The sequence below is a fragment of the Tursiops truncatus genome, chromosome Y (assembly GCF_011762595.2).
Source record: "Tursiops truncatus isolate mTurTru1 chromosome Y, mTurTru1.mat.Y, whole genome shotgun sequence".
Lineage (NCBI taxonomy): Eukaryota > Metazoa > Chordata > Mammalia > Artiodactyla > Delphinidae > Tursiops > Tursiops truncatus.
Window position 1 is genome coordinate 2,425,055 of NC_133428.1, and position 26,425 is coordinate 2,451,479.

The 26,425-nt window shown below is 47.8% G+C and overlaps 2 protein-coding genes across 7 annotated transcripts in view; one reads left to right on the plus strand and one right to left on the minus strand.

Moving 5' to 3' along the window:
• LOC101339978 (steroid sulfatase) overlaps positions 1 to 11,116 on the minus strand; it is a 183,833-nt gene extending 172,717 nt beyond the window's left edge. The window contains exon 1 of one of the 5 annotated variants that reach the window (XM_073799733.1): positions 10,709 to 11,116. In XM_073799733.1, coding sequence (XP_073655834.1) covers positions 10,709 to 10,722 — 14 coding nt within the window. In that variant the 5' untranslated portion in view covers positions 10,723 to 11,116. The remainder of the gene's footprint in view (positions 1 to 10,708) is intronic. The other 4 variants (XM_073799734.1, XM_033850253.2, XM_033850252.2 and 1 more) reach the window with 4 other exon arrangements.
• Positions 9,961 to 26,425, plus strand: part of LOC117307483 (pseudouridine-5'-phosphatase-like) — a 452,112-nt gene continuing 435,647 nt past the window's right edge. Inside the window, exon 1 of one of the 2 annotated variants that reach the window (XR_012329446.1) lies at positions 9,961 to 10,314. Coding sequence is in view for 1 of the 2 variants with exons in the window: in XM_033850254.2 (XP_033706145.1) it covers positions 10,101 to 10,314 (214 nt within the window). In the remaining variant the exon portion in view is untranslated. The remainder of the gene's footprint in view (positions 10,315 to 26,425) is intronic. The other variant, XM_033850254.2, reaches the window with a different exon arrangement.

The following is a 26,425-nucleotide window of genomic DNA, read 5'->3' on the forward strand; positions in this document are numbered from 1 at the left end:
ATTGTGTGGGAAAGGATCGTCTTTTTATTTGTGCCATCAGACATGAGCTTTCGACACCATCGTGTTACAGTTTACTGGATTGTCTGGGTTGCATTTTAAAGTCGTCAGGAAAAGTAAGCTATCGTGCCACAGGGAAAAGACAATTTTGCAAAAATAAAATGTAATTCATGGAAAGAAAGCCATCCTCCCTCTTCGTAGAAGTTCTGTGTGTATCCATCTCTGGCTGTTAGGAGAATTACGAACAGCTAAACAGGACCTCGTGACCTGTGTAGAAACGACTTTAATAGAACACATGTTCATTTTTTTTTCAATCTACCTTGTGACAAAGAAGCATTATTCACTTTTCTTGTTGTTGTTGTTGTTTCGAAGCGAAAGGCATCTTCCATCGTGTACAAGAGATGTTTCTGAAGAGTGCGGAAAATAATACTTAAAAAAAAATTATCTGAGCCATGTTTTCACGCCTTGTGGGAGAAGTTCCCCAATGCATCTCTTCCACAACTGCCATGAGATTTTGTCAGCTTAGCCGCTGTGAAGGGGGAACCCACTGCCAGCACCTTGGTTCCTGGAAGTGAACAAACTGGATTGTCCACCCAGACATGCCCAGTGTTGCAGCCACGGCACCATGGCAAGGGGGACGCTCTCCAAGGATGTCTGTACCAGGACATCTGATGCCTTCATCACCTGTATCTATGTTTGCTTATTTTTGCAGCAAATCTTTAGGAAGCTTCAAAACCCAGGCAACTCCCTAAGCTCCTTCTAAGAAGCCAACTTTTCCTAACATGGAGATCTCCTGCATTATCCCTGCTGTTTCCAATCCTTCACCCTGGCGCTGGAGGGTTTTTTTTTTTTCCCTTTTAAAAATACTCCTTTTGGGGGGCGGAGGCACAATGGCGGACTGGACCTGGAGGACGCAGAGTTCGCGTCTCCGCGCAACTAGGGCACCTACCAGGCACCGGCGGGGGGCCGCGGACACCTAAGGGGACGGCAGGAACCCCCAGCGACTGAGTAGGACGTGGGGGGTGAGGAGAAGTGAGGGGGGAAGAGAAGTGAAGGCGGGAGGGAACTGGCGCCCTGAGGGGTGGCTGGGGGAGGTGAAGGGATCCCTTGCCCGAAGGGGGAAATTGGGGAACCACTGGGAGGGCAGAGGATCAGAAGGGAGTGTGGCCAGGTTTCCCCTGCCCACTTGGGCCCCCAGGAACATGCTGAGATCCTGGGCCTGATCCTCTGCCCACCTAGGCCCCCTCCAGCCACGAGGGTCCTGAGGGGGGGGGGGGGGGAAGGGGGAGCAAAAGTAAAGGCCGGCCCTCAGGGACCGGCACCCCCTGAGGGGCGGCTGGGGGAGGGGAGGAGTTCCTACAAAGAAGGAACCAAAGTTCCTTCTTTGTTTAGGGGTCCAGCGGGGATGGAGGAGACCCTGGGGGAGGGGGGGCGCGGAGGAACGTAAGGGAATGCAGCCAGCACTGTCCCTGTCCACTTGGGCACCGGGAAGCCTGTTGGGCTACTGGACCTAATCCTCTGCCCTGGGAGCCTCCCTCCTGCCACTCAGAGCCCAAGCCCCGCCCCTGCACCCCACCCAAGGCCCCACCTCTACACTCGGAGACCCCCCTCCGAGACCCCGTCCAACGTGCCGGACCTAACCCGACCTACACACACCCACCCAGGGCCGGACCCTGAAACTCCCGAACTCCCGCTCCAGAGGCCCTCCTTTCCACGTGCTGCCTCTCCCCTTCCGCGCAGGTCCTGAGCAGAGGCCCCGCCGCACCCTGAACTCCACCCCTGCCTCAGTTCCACCCCTGCCTCAACTCTGCCCCCATAGCCAAGGCTTTTGGGTTTTTTTTTGCTTTTTTACTCTTTTAGATTGGGGTTTTGTTTTACTTTGTTGATTCATTGTTGTTGATTCATTTATATCTTTATTTTTTCTAATAAATCTTTTCCTTTTTAAATTTTTTTTAAATTAATTAATTAATTAATTTTGTTTTGTCTGCATTGGGTCTTCATTGCTGTGTGCGGGCTTTCTCTAGTTGGGGTGAGTGGGGGCTACTCTTCGTCGCAGTGCACGGGCTTCTCATTGCTGCGCCTTCTCTTGTTGCGGAGCATGGGTTCTAGGTGCGCAGGCTTCAGTAGTTCTGGCACGTGGGCTCAGTAGTTGTGGCTCGCGGGCTCTAGAGTACAGGCTCAGCAGTTGTTGCACACGGGCTTAGTTGCTCTGCGGTATGTGGGATCTTCCTGGACCAGGGCTTGAACCCTTGTCCCCTGCATTGGCAGGCGGATGCTTAACCACTGCACCACCAGGGAAGTCCAAAATATTTTATTTTTATAATTTTATTCTTTATACTTTGTTATTGTTCTGCTCCTTTTGGTTTGTCCCCCCCACCCCCCGTTTTTTTTTCTTTTTTCTATTGAGGTTTTGTTTTATACTGCTGCAAATGTTTCAATTATATTTTTATTTTTCCTAATATATTTTTTATCTTTCTAATTTTATTTTGTATTTTGTTCTTTGTTATTGTACTGCTCCTTTTTCTCTTTTTACTTCTTTTTTTTGCATGTGACACTGTGCAGCTTGCGGGATCTTGGTTCCCAGGATGGAGGTTGGGCCTGAGCTCCTGTGGTGGGAGCTCCAAGTCCAAACCACTGGACTAATAAAGAACCTCAGACCCCAGGGAATATCAGTCAGAGTGAGGCCTCCTGGATGTCCTCATCTTGGCACCATGACCCGGCTCTATGCAACTGCCTGCAAACTCCAGTGCTGGACGCCTCAGACCAAACAACCAGTAAGACAGGAATACAGCCCCACACATCAAAAACAACCAAAAACCAAAAACGAAACTACAAAAGAATATGTTACAGGCGAAGGAGTAAGGTAAAAACCTACAAGACCAAATAAATGAAGACAAAATAAGCAACCTACCTGAAAAAGAATTCGGAATAATGATAGTAAAGATGATCCCAAATCTTGGAAACAGAATGGAGAAAATACAAGAAACTTTTAACAAGTATCTAGAAGAACTAAAGAGCAGACAAACAGTGATGAACAACACAAAAACTGAAATTAAAAATACTCTAGAGGGAATCCATAGCAGAATTACTGAGGCAGAAGAACAGATAAGTGAGCTGGAAGATAAAATGGTGGGAATAACTGCCAGGGAGCAGAATAAAGAAAAAAGAGTGAACAGAATTGAGGACAGCCTCAGAGACCTCTGGGAAAACATCAAACGCACCAACATTCGAAGTATACAGGGGTCCCAGAAGAAGAGAAAAAAGAAAGGGACTGAGAAAATATTTGAAGAGATTATGGTTGAAAACTTCCCTAATATGGGAGAGGAAATAGTTAATGAAGTCCAGGAAGCACAGAGAGTCCCATCAGGATAAATCCAAGGAGAAATACACCAAGACATATTAATCAAACTGTCAAAAATTAAATACAAAGAAAACATATTAAAAGCAGCAAGGGAAAAGCAACAAATAACATACAAGGGAATCCCCATAAGGTAAACAGCTGATCTTTCAGGAGAAACTCTGCAAGCCAGAAGGCAGTGGCAGGACATATTTAAAGTGATGAAAGGGAAACACCTACAACAAAGATTACTCTACCCAGCAAGGATCTCATTCAGATTCGATGGAGAAATCAAAAGCTTTACCGACAAGCAAAAGCTACAAGAATTCAGCACCACCAAACCAGCTCTACAACAAACACTAAAAGAACTTCTCTAAGCGGGAAACACAAGAGAAGAAAAAGACGCACAAAAACAAACCCAAATCAATTAAGAAAACGGTAATAGGAACATACATATCGATAATCACCTTGAATGTAAATGGATTAAATGCTCCAATCAAAAAACACAGACTAGGGGCTTCCCTGGTGGTGCAGTGGTTAAGAGTCTGTCTGCCAATGCAGGGGACACAGGTTCGAGCCCTGATCCAGGAGGATCCCACATGCTGCAGAGCAACTGGGCCCGTGCGCCACAACTACTGAGCCCGCGTGCCACAGCTACTGAAGCCCACGCGCCTAGAGCCTGTGCACCGCACCAAGAGAAGCCACCGCAATGAGAAGTCCGCACACTGCAATGAAGAGTAGCCCCCGCTCGCTGCAACTAGAGAAAGCCCGCATGCAGCAACAAAGACCCAACACAGCCAAAAATAAATAATAAATTTAAAAAAACACAGACTGGCTGAATGGATACAAAAACAAGACCCTTACATATGCTGTCTACAAGACACCCACTTCAGACCTAGGGACATATACAGACTGAAAGTGAGGGGATGGAAAAAGATATTCCATGCAAATGGAAATCACAAGAAAGCTGGCCTAGCAATACTCATATCAGATAAAACAGACTTTAAAATAAAGACTGTTACAAGAGGTAAGCAAGGACACTACATAATGGTCATGGGATCAATCCAACAAGAAAACATAACAATTGTAAATATTTATACACCCAACATAGGAGCACCTCAATACATAAGGCAAATGCTCACAGCCGTAAAAGGAGAAATCGAGAGTAACACAATAATATTGGGGGACTTTAACACCCCACTTACACCAATGGACAGATCATCCAGACAGAAAATAAATAAGGCAAAACAAGCTTTAAATGACACAATAGACCAGGTAGACTTAATTGATATTTCTAGGACATTCCACCTGAAAGTGGAAGAACACAATTTTTTCTCAAGTGCACAAGGAACGTTCTCCAGGACAGATCACATCTTGGGTCACAAATCAAGCCTTGGAAAATTTAAGAAAACTGAAATCGTATCAAGCAACTTTTCTGACCACAAAGCTCTGAGGCTAGAAATTAATTACTGGGGGGGAAAAAAAAACAGTGAAACACACAAATACATGAAGGCTAAACAGTGCACTGCTAAATAATGAAGAGATCACTGAAGAAATCAAAGAATAAATCAGAAAATACCTAGAAAAAAGTGACAACAGAAACATGATGATCCAAAACCTACAGGATGCAGCAAAAGCATTTCTAAGAGAGAAATTCATAAAATTCATGCTCACCTCAAGAAACAAGAAAAATCTCAAATAAACAATCTAACCTTACACCTGAAGCAACTAGAAAAAGAAGAACAAAGAAAACCCAAAGTTAACAGAAGGAAAGAAATCATAAAGATCAGATCAGAAATAAATGAAAAAGAAATGAAGGAAACAACAGCAAAGATCAATCAAAACTAAAAGCTGGTTCTCTGTGAAGATAAACAAAATTGATCAACCTTTAGCCAGACTCATCAAGAAAACGAGGGAGAGGACTCAAATTAGTAAAATTAGAAATTAAAAAGGAGAGATTACAACTGACACCGCAGAAATACAAAAGATCGTAAGAGACTACTACAAGCAACTATATGCAAATAAATTGGAAAACCTGGAAGAAATGCAAGAATTCTTAGAAGAGTACAACCTTCCAAGATTGAACCAGGAAGAATTAGAAAATATAGGCAGAGCAATTACAGGTAATGAAGTGGAAACTGTAATTTAAAATCTTCCAACAAACAAAAGTCCAGGACCAGATGGCTTCACAGGCAAATTCTATCAAACATTTACAGAAGAGTTAACACCTGTCCTTCTCAAACTCTTCTAAAAAACTGTGGAGGGAGGAATACTCTGAAACTTGTTCTACGACGCCACCATCACCCTGATACCAAAACCAGACAAAGACATCACAAAAAAAGGAAATTATAGACCAATATCACTGATGAACACAGATGCACAAATCCTCAACAAAATACTAGTAAACAGAATCCAAAAACACATTAAAAGGATCATACACAATGATCAAGAGGGATTTATCCCAGGGATGCAAGGATTCTTCAGTATACGCAAAACAATCAATGTGATATACCATATAAACAAATTGAAGAATAAAATCCATACGATTATCTCAATAGATGCTGAAAAAGCTTTTGACAAAATCCAACACCCATTTATGATAAAAACTCTCCAGAAAGTGGGCATAAGGGAATCTACCTCAACATAATAAAAGCCATATATGACAAACTCACAGCAAACATCATTCTCAATGGTGAAACAATGAAGGAAGTTCTTCTAAGATCAGGAACAAGACAAGGATGTCCGCTCTCACCACTCTTATTCAACACAGTATTGGAAGTCCTAGCTGCAGCAATCAGAGAAGAAAAAGAAATAAAAGGAATACAGATTGGAAAAGAAGAAGTAAAACTGTCACTGCTTGCAGATGACATGATACTATACATAGAAAATCCTAAAGATGCTACCAGAAAACTACTAGAGCTAATCAATGAATTTGGTAAGGTTGCAGGATACAAAATTAATGCACAGAAATCTGTTGCATTCCTATACACTAACAACGAAAGATCAGAAAGAGAGATTAAGGAAACAATCCCATTTACCATCACAACAAAAAGAATAAAATACCTAGGAGTAAACGTACCTAAGGAGGCAAGAGACCTGTACTCAGAAAACTATAAGATACTGATGAAACAAATCAAAGATGATACAAACAGGTGGAAAGATATACCATGTTCTTGGATTGGAAGAATCACTATTGTGAAAATGACTATACAAACTACAGCAATCTACAGATTCAGTGCAATCCCTATCAAATTACCAATGGCATTTTCCACAGAACTAGAACAAAAATTTTCACAATTTGTATGGAAACACAAAAGACCCCGAATAACCAAAGCAATCTTGAGAAAGAAAAACGGAGCTGGAGGAATCAGGCTCCCTGATTCCAGACTATACTACAAACCTACAGTAATCAACACAGTACGGTACTGGCACAAACACAGACATATAGATCAACGGAACAGGATAGAAAGCCCAGAGGTAAACCCACGCACATATGGTCACCTTATATTCGATAAAGGAGGCAAGAATATACAATCGAGAAAAGATAGCCTCTTCAGTAAGTGGTGCTGGGAAAACAGGACAGCTACATGTAAAAGAATGAAACTAGAACACTCCCTAACACCATACACAAAAATAAACTCCAAATGGATTAAAGACCTAAATGTAAGGCCAGACACTATCAAACTCTTAGAGGAAAACATAGGCAGAACACTCTATGACATAAATCACAGCAAGATCCTTTGTGACCCACCTCCTAGAGTAAGGGAAATAAAAACAAAAATAAACAAATGGGACCTAATGAAACGTAAAAGCTTTTCACAGCAAAGGAAACCATAAGACGAAAAGACAACCCTCAGAATGGGAGAAAATATTTGCAAATAAAGCAACTGACAAAGGATTAATCTCCAAATTATACAAGCAACTCATGCAGCTCAACATCACAAAAACAAACAGTGCAATGCAAAAATGGGTGGAAGACATAAATAGACATTTCTCCAAAGAAGACATACAGATGGCCAACAAATACATGAAAAGATGCTCAACATCACTAATCATTAGAGAAATGCAAATCAAAACCACAATGAGGTATCATCTCACACTGGTCAGAATGGCCATCATCAAAAAATCTACAAACAATAAATGCTGAAGAGGGTGTGGAGAAAAGGGAACCCTCCTGCACTGTTGGTGGGAGTGTAAATTGATACAGCCACTGTGGAGAACAGTAGGGAGGTTCTTTAAAAAACTAAAAATAGAACTACCATATGACCCAGCAATCCCACTACTGGGCCTATACCCTGAGAAAACCATAATTCAAAAAGAGTCACATACCACAATGTTCATGGCAGCACTATTTACCACAGCCAGGACACTGAAGCAACGTAATTGTCCACCAACAGATGAATGGATAAAGAAGATGTGGTACATATATACAATGGAATATTACTCAGCCATAAAAAGAAACGAAATTGAGTTATTTGTAGAGACATGGATGGATCTAGAGTCTGTCATACAGAGTGAAGTAAGTCAGAAAGAGAAGAACAAATACTGTATCCTAATGCATATATATGCGATTTAAAAAAGCGGTACTGATGAATAAAAAAGTGGCAGGGCAGGAATAAAGATGCAGACGTAGAAAGCAGACTTGAGAGCATGGGGCAGTGGAAGGGGAAGCTGGGATGAAGTGAGAGAGCAGCATTGACATATTATGGGGAAGGATGCACACCTCTGTGACTGTATTAAAAGTCATTAAAATGTACACTCTTACATGGCTGATTTGTGTGGTATGTGAATTATATCTTAATCAATTTGTCAGAAAAAAAACCTGCACAAAATAAATAAATAAATAAATAAAAATGCTCCTTTTATCTAAGCAATGAACAGATGCAGCATTGTTACCATGGGAGAGGAAAAGAACTCTCTCCTTTGTGTGTCCATTTGTTTCCAAAAATGGAAAGAAACTGAGAGGAAGAATTCTAAAGGTTCCAGTAGGTGAGCATGGACACACAGTATGTGCCCGATGTTTGTGGAACAAATCTGTTGCAGGTTGAATGGTGTCCCCCTCAAAAATAAAAAAAATAGTGTAGGAGTCCTAACCCATAGTACCTCAGAGTGTGACCTTACTTGAAGACAGGGTCTTGACATATGTCATGAACTCAGAATGTAGTCATGAGTCTGGGTGGCAATCCTATATGACTAATGTCCTTATAAAAAGGGGAGATTTAGACACAGAAATAGATGCATAGAGAAAACACAATATGATGAGATAGAGGAATAAGGCCACTGTGTACAAGCCAAGCAGAGAGGCCTGGAACCAATCCTTTCCTCAAAAGGCGTTAACCCTGCTGACCCCCGATCTCGGACTTCTGGCTTGAGGCAATACCTTCCTGTTGTTGAGACTACCCGGTCTGTGGTGCTTTGATACAGGAGCCTAGCACATTTGGGTCACAGTCCCTCCACTAACTGGATGATGAACTGCCTTCTCTTAGATCCAGGGTCCTCAATGGGAAATCATGATTGGAGTAAAAACAGGGAATGTGTCTCACAGCGACAGCTCTAAAAAGACATAAATGAATTGAGCATATACTATTTGCCAGTTCCAACAGCTTGACCTGCCTTGCGTCATTTAACACCCCGGTTTTACACACGAGGAAACGAAGGCACAGAGGTTTACTGCTTATTGTTGATACATTTGCTGAACTCAGGTGCCTCCGAGTGCAGTTTACGCACTTCACCAGAAACACAACGCTCAGATTTTAAAGTCTCTGAAACGTTCTTATTTCTGCTTCTTGAAAGATCCTATCTTTATGCTTAAACATGCATATGCAATGCCAACTAACACTAAATAGAAACGGGGGTGTGGGAAAGTATTCCTGAGAGTGGTCGAAAAAAAAGAATGCTTTGCAGGTTGCCTTCAGAAAGTTTGGGGGAAAAAAAGAAAACACATAGCAATCCAAGACAGATGAGACATAAAGGCAAAAACGGCAAGGCATTTTAAAACGTCTTATTATTTCGGCCCTTTCCTATCAGACTTCGGCGGGGGGTTGCTCTGGGAGAATGGACCAGCCAGGGATGCTCGGGGGATACAGGCGCAAAGGATGGGGACTCGCGCGCCACTGCGCGTGCGCCCTACGAGGCACACAGGGAGCCGGGCGGGCAAAACTGAAACGGAAACCTGCCAGGCATCCAGGGACGGGCGCTCCGGGCGGGGACGAAGCCACCGGGGACCCCGTAACTAAGGCCACCTGGCTACCCATTTACTTGGTGGCTCTCAAGGATGCCAACCTGAGCATCTATGCACGCTTTCCATCAACCCCATGCGCCGTCGTCCCTCCACGCCCTCCCTCCTTCCTCATGCCCTTTCCAAATTCGAGCCAGGCATTGGCACCCAGATTAGGAACTCGGCTCTGCTCGGCCCTTTCACTCAGCATCCCAGCCCGTTTACGGGTATGAAGTGAGCGTGGGCGGGGTGGTGGTGGTGGTGGTGGTGGAGGATGCGGGCAAACTTGTCGCGCCCGCGCGTACCACGGCGGCGGCGACAGCTGGGGTGACCGTCCTCGGCGCGCGTGCGCAGAACATGCCGGCGAGGCCCAGAGCGCGCGGGAGCGGCTCCAGTCGCGTATTCCAGGAGCCTCGGAAGGAGGCCAGCCGCAGGCGAGCGCCGGGCGGCGGAGGCTCAGGGCGCGCGATTTTTGAGGGACCGCGCTCGGACGCTTGAGGCGCGCGTGCGCAGAGCAGCTCGGGGCTCACGGGGCTTGCCCGAACGCGCATGCGCGAGAGCGTCCCGGGGGGCGCGGGCGCGAGGAGGCCAGGGGCCGCGCGTGCGCAGCACGGCTCGGGGCGCGCGGGGGAGGCCCGGAGCGCGTGTGCGCGCGCCTCTTCCCCGCCCCCACTCGGCCGACAAGGCGGCACAATGGCGGCGCCCTTGCCCCCGCTGCGTCCCGTCACCCACCTGCTTTTTGACCTGGACGGCCTCCTTCTGGGTGAGTAGCCTACGGCCGCCTCCCGCGAGGGCTGTCTGGGAGGACACGGGCGGGGGGCACAGGCTCTCAGGGGCGTGAGCCGCGGCGGGGCGGTGTGCGGGGTCCCCAGGCTGGCGGGCGGCGGGGGTGCGGGGCCCACGTCAGGCCGGCCGCGCTCGTGGCTGAGGCGTCGACGGCGCCCGGGGCACTTACTTCCGGCGGCCGCGCCGCGCGTGGGGACGGAGTGCGTGGGGGGCGGCGCGTGAGGGCGCGGTGCTAGGGGACCACCGCGCGGGCGGGAGGTTGGCGTTGGGCCTCGGGGGCCGCGGGCGCTGGGCGCGCAGCCGGGCCTCCATTTCCCTGTCTGCACCCCGGCTTCTAGGATCACTGCAGGCTTGCCCAGAGGTGCACGCACCTTGCTCGTAGCATCCTACAGGGCAGCGTCCTCTACCCACCGATTTGGGGGCCTCTGCCGGCGTCTGGAGGCGTTTGGGGCAGCCTAGCTGGAGGGTGGGAGTTTGCTGGCGTCCAGAGGGTAGCGGCTGGGATGCGGCGGAACCTCTCGCAGTGCACAGGACGGCTCCACGCCACCGCGACTGCTCCACACCCAAGTATCTGTAGCGCGGAGGCGGCGGCGGAGTCCTGCTCAGCGGTCTGGCTGGTCCGAGTGACTCCCAGCAGGGACATCACCGGGGAGCAGCAGTTTTGCAGTGCAGAGCCCAAGTCCCCACCCTACAGCTGCCCAATCAGAATCTACATTTTCACCCAAGTGCCGGGGAGTTAGAGGTGCACACCCGTGCTGTGGCTTTGAGCGGTTAACAATCTTGTGTGCGCCGAACAGCCCCGTAGTCGATGGTGGTAGGCGTGAACTTAGCCACCGAGGCGAATTCAAGTAGAATTCGTAGAAAACGCTGCGTTTATAACTCAACAGAGAACTGCTCTGAGCTCTGCCTTACAGCTTGGGCGTATGTTTCATGACACTACCCGGTGTTACAGGGTTAGGAAACGCGTTCTGACCTCATTGTCTCCGGAGGGCTTCATAGGACTTTAAAAATGTCTGCATGCTTTACGTAGGCTACTAACCTGGTGGAGGTGTGCATACATCAGTGCTGCCTCTCATAAAATCCTGCAAGGTGGGAGGAGATGTTTGCCCTGACTAATTAAAAACAAAATCGGCACCACTCAGAGAGGTAAAGTGACTTGCCCAAGGTCACACAGCTAATAAGGAACAGAACTGAGAAATGATTCCAGATCGATCTGATTCTAAATATAAGTGATGTTGTGCTCATTTTACAGGGGAGTGTGACCTTGCCCCCATGATCATTTGGCTCACTGGTTCAGTAGTAATGGCACTGATTTTTTATTTTAAAGGTACACAAAAAACAGTCTTATTTTTATGGACCCAGAGATATAAACGAATGAATTCCTAAAGGGTAAAATAAATTCCCATAGAGGTAACTAATTGGGTAGAACAGTGTATGCAGCTACTAAATCTGAAATGACTCAATTTCAAAAAGCATCTGGGATTCGTAAGTACAGTTTGTAGATGTGAGTTTTCCTGCTTAGATGGTCAAGTTAAATTGTCAAATAAATTCCTTATCCTCTAATGAAAAGTCCAGAGAACATGTTTTGTGAGTCTTATGAATTTTAATACAAACTGAGGTGTCCCATTAAAATTAAATTTATTAGACTTCTAAGTGAGCCTTATGCTTCATCCCCACTCAAGATACACATATACCTGTTCCCTGGAGCCATGAATGTGACTTATGTGGTGGTGCTTGCAGGGGTAGTTATCAACCAGGTTCTCCTCTTTGCTAGTTAAGGCAAGTTTAAAGTTTATCAAGCATTGGTCTGGCACTGTTACCCAATCCTCTGAACTGGTCAGAGAAACAAGAATTAGTGGCCTTTGGGAGGATAAGACCTAGCTCCTCTTTCCCCCTTCGTTTTCTGCCCTTTACCTCATTCCACCCTGACTCTTGGAGGCGGTGGTAAGGCCTTGCAGAACTTTATCAGAAATGCACCTTTGCTGCTTCTTTTTTTTTTTTTAACAAAATGTCTGGTATAAAACACCACTTTCCAGAATGTGCTACTTTACCTCATTTAATCTACTTGATTATACCTGTTGTAATTCTTAAGCGCCTGACTTCAGTTGTCTGTTGTTTGCATAACAACGTATCATCAGTTTATTATGAGGTGTTTTTCGGTGGGCCTGCTTTTCAGAATTGTGAATCCATTTCCCCAGGAAGTTCTGTTTGTTAATGTAGCTGCAATCTTGTATTCTCAGGGAAGTGAAACTGGAAACAAGGAGTTGCATGGGGAAGCTTGTTTAACCAGAGGAGAATGAGGAAGTCAGTGGAGATATTTGCAGAAATGTTGACCAGAAACCCAGGGTTACTTTCTAGTGCTTTTGAAATGTTTGATGCTGTTTTCCTTTTGATCTTTGGAATCTGTTTTTGTTGACAGAGGTAACAATTAGCTGTGAGCTAGATAGTAATTTTGGCCCTCAAATGCCATTTAGAGACAGAGACCAAGGGGACTGAGATTATTTATGCACAAGGATAAGATGTTGAAGGAAGAAGATACAAGTTTGAAATACTATGCCAGCTCCTGAATAGGGAAGATTATCTAGTTCATTAAATAGCTGAAGTTAGGAGTACAAGAGGTAGGACCATTCTCTTTAAGAGACAAGAAAGTTGGTGGTCCAGAGTCCTGCTATCTGATAGGAGTAGCACCATGTAAGATTTTGTTATAGCAACATTAAAGAAGCAAAAAGACACAGAGGAAATTAACTTGAATGGTACTTTTTTCCTATCCTGACACATCCAAAATATTGTTACTCAACACATGATCAGTAAAAAAAAAAATAGTTGAGATAGTTTACATTCCTTTTCGTTACCTAGCCTTTGAAATTTGTGTGTATCTTACACTCACAGGGCATCTCAGCTCAAACTAGCCAGGTTTCATGGGTTCACTTGCCACGTTTGGCCAGTGCCTACCGTATGGGACAACCCAGGTACAGAGCCTTAGGAAGCAACTCATTGATGTCTGCTGTTGATAACGGGGCCAGATGGAGGGTGGATGTTAAGAATATTCAGAATTAGGAATATGTAAAATGTGGTATACATAAAATATGCTTTCTAGGAGTCTGTTACAGTAATTAAATCCTTAAAGAATCAGCCAGGAAAAATAAAAAGCTTATTTTCAAATGTTTAAAAAATAAGCAGAAAAATAACACAATAGATCTGTGAGGGGAAATACGACTCTTTGCAGTGTCGATTATAATTGACCACGTCTCCATAAACACACAGAGGTGGCAGGATTTTAATGGGTGACACCTGGCTTCTACTTCACCTTCACGTAGACGAATAGATGCCCTGTCCTGTACCTGTTTGTACTCCTACAGCTTCCTGCTTGCCAAATGGTAATCATAGCATTTGAGACCGTATGGAAGTGCCCGTTTCTCCGTCCGGGGCCCAGGGTACAGCGTGAACGCTGGGTGGAGGCGGGACCTTTGTGCTGCTCCTGGGGCTCAGGGATCCATTGTTGACCGAAGCAGCTCGCAGCCCTGCCCAGTCTGCTCGGAATCCGCTGTCACCCGTCGTCCTCTGGCTCACCTCACCTACGCTGGTTTCTGTAGACGCTGGGACCTCCACAAAGCTGATGACAAACACAGGATCTCTCTGTACAGCTGTAGCACACGCCCTAGATGAATTTTCGGAAGAGCTTTCGTACATTGTATTTGACCCTGTGTAACACGTATGAGGTTTAAAAGTGGAGATGATGAGTTTTTCGGCGTCCATTGGTTCCTATCCTGTAATGTGACTCAGTCCAGACATTCCCAAAGAGTCTCAGGAAGGTAGAGCAGAATAAACGCTCGTTCGGGATGGCCGGTGTGAGCTTACTGTCTGCCCTTGGGGCTCCCAGAGACACCCTCACCCCGTCCCTGGCTTGTTGTGTGCCTTGCGGTCTCCGCACGGATGTCAGGGGACCTGTGCTACGGCACGTTCCCCTTCTCTCTGCCGTGCCCCCAACCCCCGGAACTAAGGGCACACGCTTGCGTTTGATGTCACCTTACCAGGTGACATTTAGGTCCCTTCTACATTTGCACAGGAGGTGGCGGAAATTCGGAGGCCAGTCTGAGGCCTTGCTGCCGAGCAGAGCCCATGCAGAAAGGGGCCCTGACTTGTACTTTCTCAGTTTGGAGTAAGACGCTGGTAGGGGCAGGCGAAGGTACCCATGGACTATGTTGAATGTCAGGAAATTCATCAGGAATAAGAAAGCACTCGAGGGGGGACCGAGGTGGGTAAACTCAGGTCCCGTTGGCCGTGCTTCCTAATAGACCTGAGCCGCGTCAGCCTTTCCCGTGTTCCTGCGGTTAGCGGTTCTTATGCACCACAGCTGCTCCCGTTTCTAGATTAACAGGAAGGTGAGATCAAAATTGCAGAATTCTGCAGGTCGACGGGAGTTTGGTCCAGCTGGTAACACCACTAAGATATTCAGCAGGTTTCTGTCAGTGCAGGTGTAGAGTGCCCGTTCCTTGCTTCCTCCTAGCTTCCTCGTCCCCCTCATTGTGTGCTTTTATTTAGACTCTTAGCTGTGCAAACTTTTTTTTTTTCCTCTCTCGAACTATTTTTCCTTTCTTCTCCTTGGGAAGCTGTGTGTGGGGGATTCTTTGTTCACTTTTGTCTTTCTGATTATTCTCTGCTTTCTCTGATTCTGTTCCTTTATTTTTTCTTTCATTTTTTAAGCGACTATAATTTATCCATTACACTGTGTTATTTTTCAGGGGTAGACGGAGATTTAATGCAATGTAAAAGAGCAAGGGAGATGATGCCCCCAAGAAACGTCCACCAAAAGCACTCATTACACAGGTGCCCAGGTGACTTTTCACAGCTTTGTTTGAGATGTTTGAAAAGTGATGGATACGTAGCCTGTAGCTGGAAGGTGCAGTAGTGTTATAGCAGAATGGCTTACGTTAGAGGATAAAGCTCTCACTGTCAGGTATATGTGAATACTGGTGACTCATAATTCCGGCATTTCATATATTAAAAACTTCATTTAATTGTGTTAAAATGGGGGAGGGCAATGCTGGTCTGTGGTTTAAAATTGCCTTTGGGGTGTCTAAGGAGAATTTTCTTGAAAACATAATAATTGTGACATGCATTTCTGCTCAAGAAATGTCTTCCCCCTTTGGCTTTGCTGAGGTGGACTGCCATCCTAACACCTCTCAACGTGCGTTTTGAGTGTTTGGCAGGTACATGCCCACCTTCCTTCAAGGTGCGGCTCCCACACATCCTTCGCTCTGCTGCCTGCGGTCAGTAGCTTAGTGTCTGTGCAGAGAGGGGCGCATACCTGGGGTGAGGATGGTCTGCTCCACGCCCTTGCCTGGAGGGCAGTTCCATCAGCATGGCTCCCGGCACTGGGCTGGCCAGTTGATGTCCCCTGACTCTCCTCTCTAGGCCTAGACATCAGGGACGGATCCAGAGGCAAACCAGAGTCTGCTCGACTCCCAGTCTGCTCACTGCCCAGTCTGTACGCGAAATGAGAGCAGATGGTCATAGTTTGCGTACCTGAGCTATTTGGGGCCTTGGAGACGCATTCCAAAGTAAGCAGCAGGCTTCCGTCTCTCCGCTGCCATCATCGTGTCCTTGACGAGAACCGGGCACCCTTGTGCTCTCTGGAGCAGCATGTCCACCCGGCAGAACTGCCCGCCGTGGAGGGAATGTTCTGTATCTGAGCTGCCCTGGACGGGAGCCGCAGGGGCACCCAGGCACATGAAATGCTGCCAGGGCAGCTGACGAATTGAACTCTTAATTTTTTAGTTTTACTTAATTGAAGTAGCCACTTGTGGGTACCGTGGTGGACAACGCAGCTCTAGAGGAGTGAGTTCACTCCTTCCTTATCTGTTCAGAATATACTGTGCCGGGTGCTGCAGGGGATTCACAGCAAGTCTCTTCTTTGTAGTGGTCTTGGAGTCCAGCTGGGACACAGAACACGTGTGAATCTCTGAGTAACTGCTGGCGGTCAACATGAGAAGGACAGGAGAAGGGGCAGGGCAGTCATTTGAACTGAAATCACTGGGAGGATGTGCTCTCAAGGGCAGGTAGGACAGTGGATATTCCAGACGAGGAGAACAGATGGCTGAGCAGTAAACACGTTTTCTGAAGCAGAGAAGAGCTTGTTTTTATCACACAGAGAGTAGTATTTAAAAAAAAAAAAAGAAAGACTGGTTAATAACGATTGTGTTGAAATGTGGGGGTGAGGATGATCTCTGCCTGGTGGATATTACTCTGGTGTTTTCCACACTGGGTTCCAGACGGTAGTCATGTCCCTTTAGCCTGTTTTGAACTAGAAAACCTCGCCCCATCCCCTAGCTGCATGGCCTGTGTTTTCGCCGTGAGAGGGACTCTTGGAAGAGCGCAGGCTGGTTCTCTCAGAGGATGTTCTGCGTTCCGGATTGGCCTGCTTGTTTCCTCCTGCTGCCACCTCACTTGTTCTCCATCCCTCGTATTCCCTCTGATCCAGACATCATGCCCGTGCCTCACTTGGCCTCCCTCAGCCGTTTCTGCCAAGAACATACTGCACCAACTCACGGCCTCTCAGGGTAGATGTTCCATGTGGTCAGTGCCCTCCTTCTAGTAAAGTCTTGTCGTATCAAGACAGCTCTTGTCTTCCGTGGTAGTGCGTGGGATGTTTCAGTGAGAAGCCAGGAGCCTGAGGGACCCGGTATCGGCGGTGATGTAATGCCTTTGTGTCCCGAAGGCCTGAACCCTGAGGCAGAAAGACGGGCAGGGGTGCTTGCGGGGAAGTGGAGGGCTGCCTGGACGCTGCTCACCCTCAGGAAGCCAGGGTGGCTCTGTGAGTTGGGGCCCCCCCTTGCATCCCTGCAGCTCTGCCTGACTTGGACCACGTGCCCTGATCTCTCCCAGGGTGTTAGGGCACGGGGTCCAAGGGCATCCCCACTTTTGCCGTCAGACTCATGAGAAAGCATACATTCATCAAAGCAAATACAGTTGCCTGCACCGCGTCCACTTTGCCACGTAAACCTTTCCAGCAGAGCCGTATATTTGTCAATGTGGTTCTGTGTTCCCCGCCGTTTCTATGTTTTCCCCACACCACCGGAGCAGCATTCATGGCTGCTTAAAAGCGGTCAAGTTCTGGATTTCTAAATATCACACAAGGAAAGGAACCAGGAGTCTGGGGAGAAGAGGCCAGTTCCAGACTGGGGCCCGTGAAACCCAAGATGAGCGTGGGTACCCTTCCAGAGCCAGGGCAGGGGGTCCCACTGGCGAAAGGCGGGGTGAGTGGAAATCAAAGGAATAATGACTGTGATGGATTTTAAGACTAAGTTTTTAAAAAAGAAATCTGTGAGTCGTGATCCTTAAAAGAAAAGAGAGGGGAGGCATGGGCAGCAGGAGAATGCTAGTTAATAAATATGGAAAGAATGGTAGAATTCGTCAGGTCACCATCTTGCAGGCCTCACTCTACATGCTTCAGACAAGTGGCACTGGTGGAAACCAAGACCGTTGGGTTCATTGGGGGCGAGGGTGTTCAGACAGTGCCAGAGTGCCACCCCGACAGGGTACTGACACACAGCACAGGCGGACACGCATGCTCGTGATGGACAGTTCTGGGGGCCACCGCTTAAGCGACACGTCCCACTCAGGTGTGTCAGCGGGGGAGCCGCTGGCTGCCATGTGCTGCCACAGCAGTTTACCTGAGTCCAGGCGAACTTCCAGGTGTCCTTTCTAGTTTGGAGGGACGGAGGAACAAGCAAGGTGACACCACGTGGAAACGTCCGGACAGATCCAGAATGCAGGGCATTCCGCAAGGTCTCTGGGTGGACTGTTGAAAGTGTCAAATGTCACGGGAAATGACTGGGGTGGGGCGCTCTAGTTTACAGGAGGCTAAAGGGACCTGAGTACCAAATGCAGCAGATCTTAGATTGGGGGGGAGGTCTTATAGAAGACATTTTTGGGGCAGTTGGAGAATGCGGTGTGCAGTGGCTAATTAGATGATGTCATTCAGTCGTTGCTGATTGGCCGGTTCTGGTGCTAGTCATGGCTGTGTAGAAGAGTGTCTTTATTTGATGGAGAAGCATGCAGAGGTATAAAGGAATAAATGGCAGAGTATCTGCAAATTTTTAGGTTTATTGCTTACAGATGTAGGTTATATGGGTCTTTTCTGTGCTTCTTTCGACTTTTCTAAGTATTTGAAAAAAGAAAAAAAAAAAAAAGGAATGGGAGGATTAAGCCTGAAGCATGAACCCCTGAAAAACAAAACAAAACTATTAAGTAGTTATCAGTTGATTATATTTAAAGAGAGAAGAATATAAAACGTACATCTTTACAAGATTTGCGTGAACAGTGTAAAATAAACAGTTCCAGAGCCTTCGGTCCCTGGAGAATTTAGGTGGCAGTGCATTCCCTGGTGTCGTGTGACAGCAGAAAACACTTGGAAAAGAAGAGGCCCCTTCACTGTTCTCACCCTCTCTATCCACTTCCTTGTCTTTTTCTCACAGTGCGCTTGGACCTGGGCCCCAGGATTTGTAAAGACATGCGTGCACCAAATTCTCTTTTGGTGGAATCTTAAAATGGCAGCTGATATTTAGTCAGGAGATCACACTCAAAAAAAAAAAAAGAAAGAAAGAAAAGCTTCCTAAATGACTTACCAAAGTAGCCAGCCACACCGATCCCTGTATCTCACGCGGTGTGCTGATTAGACCTGGTGACAGCCACGTCCCTCTGGAGCCTGTCAGCTGAACCCCGGGCCCCCGTGACTGATTCTCCTGCAGCTCTCAGCAGATGTCTGCAGCTGCGGGCCTGGGCTGCTCTCATCCCTTACTCCTTGTCAGCTGCCAAGGTCCAGGGAAACCTGAGGTTGGAGCTTGAGCTGGAGTGAAGTAATGAGCTGGGTGTTACAGGGATGCCCGCATGTTGTCCACGTTCCCTGGGCTGGTGCAGTCCTTGGCGTGAGGGCCCTGGGGGCTACCTGTTCGTACCTAGACGGGGTTCTCTTTCCCTTGTGCATCTCAATTTCAGTGGCTTGGAAACCTTTCTGCTGTTGCTTTAAAAAAAGGAAAGTCAGTTGGTTACTGAAGAAATGTTTTATGCCAGCAAGGTGTTACTTGTATTTCTGTTCTGGCCAAAAATAGTCATCAATTTCAGTCAGTCCCCTAGTACGTTCCTGTTTTCTCTCTACATCTCTTATTTCCCTTATTTATCTTACCACAAAGCATTTCCTTTGGTTGCATTGACAACGTTTATTGTTTTGCGTGATGACTACATATAATCAAGGCAAACTTCAAACCAGCTGAGTTACTGCCTTGTGCCGCCGTATATTTTGACCTTGGTGCCGACATCTTGATGACCACACATCAGCTTTTAAAGTGGTAGGTTCAAGTGACTGGCTTTGCAGAGTGGAATTGTAGTCGAATTTGAGCTGTGTTTCGACAACCTGGTGAGCTGGCTGGAGAGCCCAGTGAAAATCAGGCCCGGTCCCGTCTACTTGGTCGTTTCATCATGTATCTCTGTGGGCAGCCCTGGTGTCGTGTCAGAACTCCCGGACGCCTCTGTTGCTGGGCAGCCCTCACTGGTACAGGTGCCAGTGGGAGTCCTTCCTTAAAGGCCAGGTAGCTGATGCCTAGTGCTTTAGTTTTATCTCAGACGGGTGATGAGGAGACTGCCCACAACCCCCTTGGCTGACTGAAAACGTTAGGTGCTGCTTGGATGAAGCCTGGTTCACCTCGCCCCTGAGTACTTGCTTTACCTGCTGACTTGGTGAGATTCCCCATCCCCCGGTGTTCTCCCCGGTCCTGCCTGCTCCCACCTTCAGCACATCACAGATGGTGCAGGACGTCTTCTGGGACTTCAGCATCTCATTAAGATATAAAAACAGATCCAAGATCACGTGCTAGCTGACCCAAGGCCTTACGGCACTGTTTAACGTGACTTTGCAAAAGAGATTTAATCATCGAGATATATGACGCAGCCCTTCTTAATACCATTAATATTTATTGTTAGATCAAGTAAAGGAACATCCTCACTTAGTGAGCAGATGGCCCTTCTGTGAACTTAATATCTTTATATAATCGCACCTGTAATACTGAATAATAAGGGCAGTGTATTTGTCTTGACATTTCCAATATTGTTTCTGCTTTTTGGGCCGGGAGTAGAGTCAGGGTCCTGAATTTGAGGGTCTACTTTAACACTGGCCTCTTCGTTGGTGCCCTAGTTTGGGGAGAGTTTGCAGGACTCTGCAGGTATCCTTCTGTCCTTCCCATCACTGGCGCCTCCCCCCGGGCTCGGCCCTGGCCCTCCCTTCCTCCCGGGAGGAAAGGCTTCCTTCTCTTCTGGGTGTAAGCAGCTCCTTCTCCTTCCTCTTCTTCTTCTTCTGATGCTTCTGTACCTCAGCATAAAGTGTGCTACATATGTCATTTCAACAAAACCTCTCGGGGTTCCCTGGGGGCGCAGTGGTGAAGAATCCGCCTGCCAGTGTAGGGGACGCGGGATCGAGCCCTGGTCCGGGAAGGTCCCACATGCCGCGGAGCAGTTAAGCCCGTGTGCCACAACCTGCTCTCTAGAGCTCGTGAGCCACAACTACTGAGCCCACGAGCCACAACTACTGAGCCACACGCCTAAAGCCCGTGCTCCGCAACGAGAGAAGCCACCGCAATGAGAAGCCCACGCACTGCAGCGAAGAGTAGCCCCCGCTCGCTGCAACTAGAGAAAACCCACGTGCAGCAATGAAGACCCAACTCAGCCATAAATTAAAAAAAATAAACAAAACCTCTGCTCCCTCATTGCCGCGTCCTGCGTACAAACTGCCTTCCTCCTGCAGCCTGTGGACGTAATTTGCACAAAGGGAGCAGTGACTTCCGTGTTGCCATACCACTCAGCATCTTTTCTTATGTTTCCAGAACTTTCTGCGTCATGGGCTAGTGCCCCGCTCCGTCCTGGGGGATCTGTCTCCATGGTTTCACTTCTCCTTGTCTGTCTGTCCTCCTCTCCACCTCTGTGCGGGGCCCTGGACTGGGCTGTGGATGCATGGCTTCAGTAACCGCTCTTGCTCTCGGGCCTCCGTCCCAGTGTGCGCGGGCTATTCCACCCAGAGGTCGCGCCCAAGCCCCGGGTTTCAAGCTGAGCCCAGAGCTCTCGGCCACATCTGCCGTCTTGCGCGCCCCGTGAGCCGCCCGCATTAGAGACTGGCAGTGACCTTCCCGTCTTCCGGTCCTCCTGCCCCCCTCCCCTCCCAACATGCCAGTACTGATTCCTCAATATTCAGAGCCATGTTTGTGTCCTTCAGCGGCCGCCGCTTTTCTTCACGCCCTCCGTCTCCATCCTCTGTGGTAACGGTGAATATTTACCACGAGCCTTCACCGCGTGCCCTGCGCCGCCGTGCGCACCTTGCCCGCCTCGGCTGTTTCCCTGGCAGCAGGCCGACGGCACCCCGCGCTGGCCGTCTCGGCTTTGCCTGTTTTGCAGGTAGGGAAGCGAGGCTTACTGAGGTCAAGCGACTTAACCTCAGAGGCAGTGCCTGACAGGTGTTGCCCCCCCCCCCCCCCCCGCCTCCTCTTGCAGCTCGAGAAAAAGAGGCAGTGATTCACCAGACTCAGGCGTGCTCACGGGCAGTTCCGTCACTTCCAGAAACGTCAGTGGCGGCGGTTGAATTTCGGTGCTCACGTTGGCGAGATTGCAAGCCATGTTCCATGCCCATTGTGTGTGTGCGAAGAAGGCTTTGCCGAGAGGATACAGCTCACCAGGAGTTTATCCCCAGAATGGTCCTACGTTCCCTTGTCATAGGAATCTGGGTGTAAGCTGGTCCCTAGATACGTTCCAAGAGGAAAGGCGTTTGTGCCCATAAAAATAACCCTCGACTCTACCTGTCGCGCATCTGATGCCCCCTCCCGTGTGCTGAGTTATGTGTGTGTGTGCTCGCTCGTCTGTGTGGTCATAACACAAACAATGTAAATCATTTCTGGGTCTGCCAGGTGCAGCCCGACGAACGCGTTCCTTTCTGGAAGTTCGAGCCATATCTCGGCACTCATCTTGTTCAACCAGTCTGAGAGGAGCCTCATGAAAGCATTTCGAGTTGGCTCCTGGGTGATTTGGGCCAGCCACCCAAGGAGTTAATGTGGCTTAACGCTGCCGGCCTGTAGCCAGGTCCGTCCGCCTGGCTGTTGAGTGTTTATCTGGGGATAGAGCTTTATGTTCAAAGGGAATTTCAGAAAAGCGTTACAGGACGGATCCACCGGGGCCATCAAGGAGAGAGAGGCGTTTAGGGCCCTGCGTTGCTCCTGAGTCCCACAGGCTTTCGTAGCAGGCCCACCCACCAGACGCCGGGTACTGAGACCGGTGCAGGGCAGGGATACAAGGCCACGCAGGGGTGCCGTGGAGGCAGGCTGCAGGGGGCAGACATTTTCTGTCCTGCTGCCTCTTCACGATCGTCTGAGCTGACCCAGTTCCCTGGGAGCCAGGCAGAGGAAGCGGGCTGAGATCCAGGGTGCCTCCCGGGAGACCGGGTCGTTCCCAGCCTCGGGGCAGTCGGCTGGGTGGGGCAGCAGGAAGGGCTGCGAGGATCCCAGGCCAGCAGGGCACTGTGTGTAAGTCTGAGAGAGCAGGGCCTGGAGAAGAGGCTCCTTGCCCCGTGAAAGGTGGGAGCAGAGGTCTCAGGAAGGGGACGGGGCGTGGTGAGCCTTGAGCCAGATGCAGGAACGTAGGCCTTACCTCCTAGCCATTGCACAGCCTCGCAGGCAGGGCGTGCCGTACAAAGGCACTGTTGATGGCGTGGATGGCTGCGGCTTCCAGGCTGGGAGCTGGCTCGGGGGGTGTGGCAGTTGTCCGGATCAGAAAATGATCCGACACGTACATACTCTTGCTACTCTGGCAGGGATCGCCGTGGGCCCTGCTCTTTCACCTGACGGTTGCCTGAACTTTGTCCACGTCATTATTGATTGGCATGGACACTAGCGTGTAAAAGGGCCTAAAATAACGTAGGCGTCCGGTACTCGGATAACCAGAACGTGTTTCCCCAGATACAGATCTCATAGATGGAAGCTAGATACCCAGACCCATGTTCAGAAAACCCATCCCGCACCTATAGAGCTGTCTTATTTCCCAGCGTGCTCACCCACCTCCTCCTGATTATGGGAATCTCCATTCTGGGAGCCCCAGGAGCATCATTCTACCCCGGGCCCCGCCTCTCCGCCTGCGGTGCCCTGGGATTCCAGCCCTTTCGCACCCTCCGCTCTTCTCGCGTCACCGACACACACGGGGGCCACGTATCACGGGTGCTTAATATTACTGATGCGGCTGCTTGTGTGCTGAGTTGACTCCTGTACACCGGGTTTTTAAAAAAGCCTAGCTGTCCCTTAAACACTTAATTTCTGCTTATTCTGTTGACAAATCTGGTAGACGTTAGTCTTCACTGTTAAGAGGCCATGACAGTGTTTGACTCTGTTTACACATTTTTTAATCAACTGAAACACCCTTGTGCTTGTTAAGCTCCATTCATAAAGCTATTACGTTTTAGTTCCTTGTTCCATACTTCCCTCGTCTGAATTAACACGCAGAACCTTTCTGAATAGCCAGAGATCATTTTAAGCCTAGTAAATGAAGTTTATGATGAACGTAAAGTTCACTTGACTGTTCCAAGAGAGTTGCAATAATGTAGTCTTAAATTGTTAGTGAAAATTAGTAATTCCAGTGTGTGTTTCAAAGTTTATTTATAGCATTCTTGCCCCAGTAGGCCAAATTCCATTAAAGGATACAAGTAATAAAGTAATAGATAACACACAAACACTGCCTCAGCACCCTGCCTTCCCTTAAACATCTCTGTGAATGTTCTGGAGATCGAGAGGTGCCTGTCCATTAGAGAAAGCCTTTTCCCGCCCAGCTGATTAGATTTTGCGTTTCTTGGCATATGTGAATGTCTTTCCACCTAAATCCAATAATCTTTGAACCTGACAAGAAGTTTTCATTCTTTCAGTATACTTCCCAGGTCCATGCAAGTCCCAGAGAGGGCCATGAAAATAATATGTGATTGCCTGATGGATTTCTTTCGTGTACTTTTTCTGACTTGGAGTAACACCGTGTAAGGCCATATACCCACGCGAGTCAGGAAATGAATAGGAGCCAGGCTTAATTCTGTGTCAGAGGAGCCTCTGCCTGTTCCCAGAGAGACAGCCTCTCTCACCTGCTGTCACTTCCCAGGTCCTCGGAGCTCTGGACTAAAAGCCAGTTCTGTTTGAGAACAGGATGGGCACTGTCACTGCTCAGCTCTCAGAGCCCCTGCAGTTGGAAGGCTTGGTCAGTTGAGCTCTACCTGTGGTGACCGAGCTCTGCCTCCTTTGCTCAGGAAAGCTCCCACGTAACCAAAGGTACACTCTGCGTGGGTGGGGGAAGCACGCCTTACTGTTTTTTCGTCTTTGCAGAAATCCTGGGTAGCGTTAAATGACATCTGAGCTATGTGAATCAATTTATACCTTGTAAACAGATGTTCTTTAAAAGAAATTTTGACCCTTATTTCTGGGTTACATTCTTAGTAACCTAGAAAAAACAAGAAATAGAAGGGTACTTCTACTTGGTTGCCCTTGCCTTCGATAGAAAGACACACTAAGTAGATGAACATCTATAACTCAGTGTTGTGGGCTAAATTGCATCCCACCAAAACGCATATTTTGAAGCCCTGAACCCCAGGACCTCAGAATGGGGCTGTATTTGGAGTCACGGTCCTTAAAGAGGTAATTAGGTAAAATAAGGTCATTAGGGTGGGTCCTAATCCAGTATGGGTGGTGTCCTTACAAGAAGAGGAGATTAGGGGACACACACACACACACACACACACACACACACACACACACACACACACACACGGTGCTTTGTTATTGCAGCCAGAGCAAACTAATCCACCCAGAAATGTAGGATTTTTGATACTGTGAAGAGATCAAGCAGATGTGGACCAATATTTTACAGACTTCACAGGCAGACTGGCCAGGGAGGTAGAGCATGGATGCCCAGGGCTGTACCAGCAGGATTATAGCATAAGTTTCTCCAGTCTTAACTCCTGTCATCTCTTTACAGTTGAGTTGTCTGACATTCCTCCACCCCACCCACACCAAAAAATAAGTGAATGGAAACACACATAACAGCTAAAGAATTATGCTGGTGACACAATGGCTTGTGTGTCTTTGAAGGAGGAGGACTGTGTGCTTCTTTATCTCTTCTCATTTCAGTGCATTTCCTAGATTCCTTAATGATTTGCACTGTGCTAAATTAAAACTGTTTTTGGCACTGCCTTCATACTAATGCACGCACCACTGGGGATACATTCAGTACTGGATTCCATTGTACCCACAGGAAGGGTAGAAATAGAGGAGAAGCAGGAGCAGCCACTGAAGGAAGGTCTTGAAGAAAGGAACGGAAGCTGTTGATTTGCGTGGGGAAGGGAATCTTTAAAACTGCATGTCTCTGGGTTTAAGGTGAAGTGTTAGAAATGATGCCTGAACTAGTAGGGGTTTGATGGATATACCCATCCAACACATGGGATTCTAAGGCAACACCTGAAAGAACTCATGTCTACTGTCAGTCTTTTCCTGCATTTTTGCTTTTCCAAATCCACTTTCGTGGCAGCCTCCGTGTTCTTTCTCAGCCATCTTAGATCTCTAGGGTGAAGTTAGATGGAAACTTTTTATGCATTCTTGGAGGACACGTTCTGGTTTGCATTTATTCAAAAGGCATGAGAACTAGGGATTTAGCATTAATCCATAAAGCCTGAGGCGTGGGGAAACTAACCCTCAAGAGGGTTTAGCTCTCTAGAAGATGGGAAAGGCACATCCATCTAGAACCCTATGATTGTATGTTTATTTATCTTTTAAAATTTGAAAAGAATTTAAGTTATTCACTAAGAGGAAGTCCTCATATGTCAGTATGACATGGATTAAAAAAGCCCAGTGGTTAATAAGATTTATACGTGTGTGATTATGATGTAGCAGTCACAAAGGCCGAGGCCATGGTGTTCTTACTACCTGGTGGGTGACCTCCACACACAGTGGAAGCTGTCACACACGATAGTTCTACAAACTCTCTGCAGCTGTCCTCGACCTTCCGTGGTTAAGGCACCTGTGAATGAGACG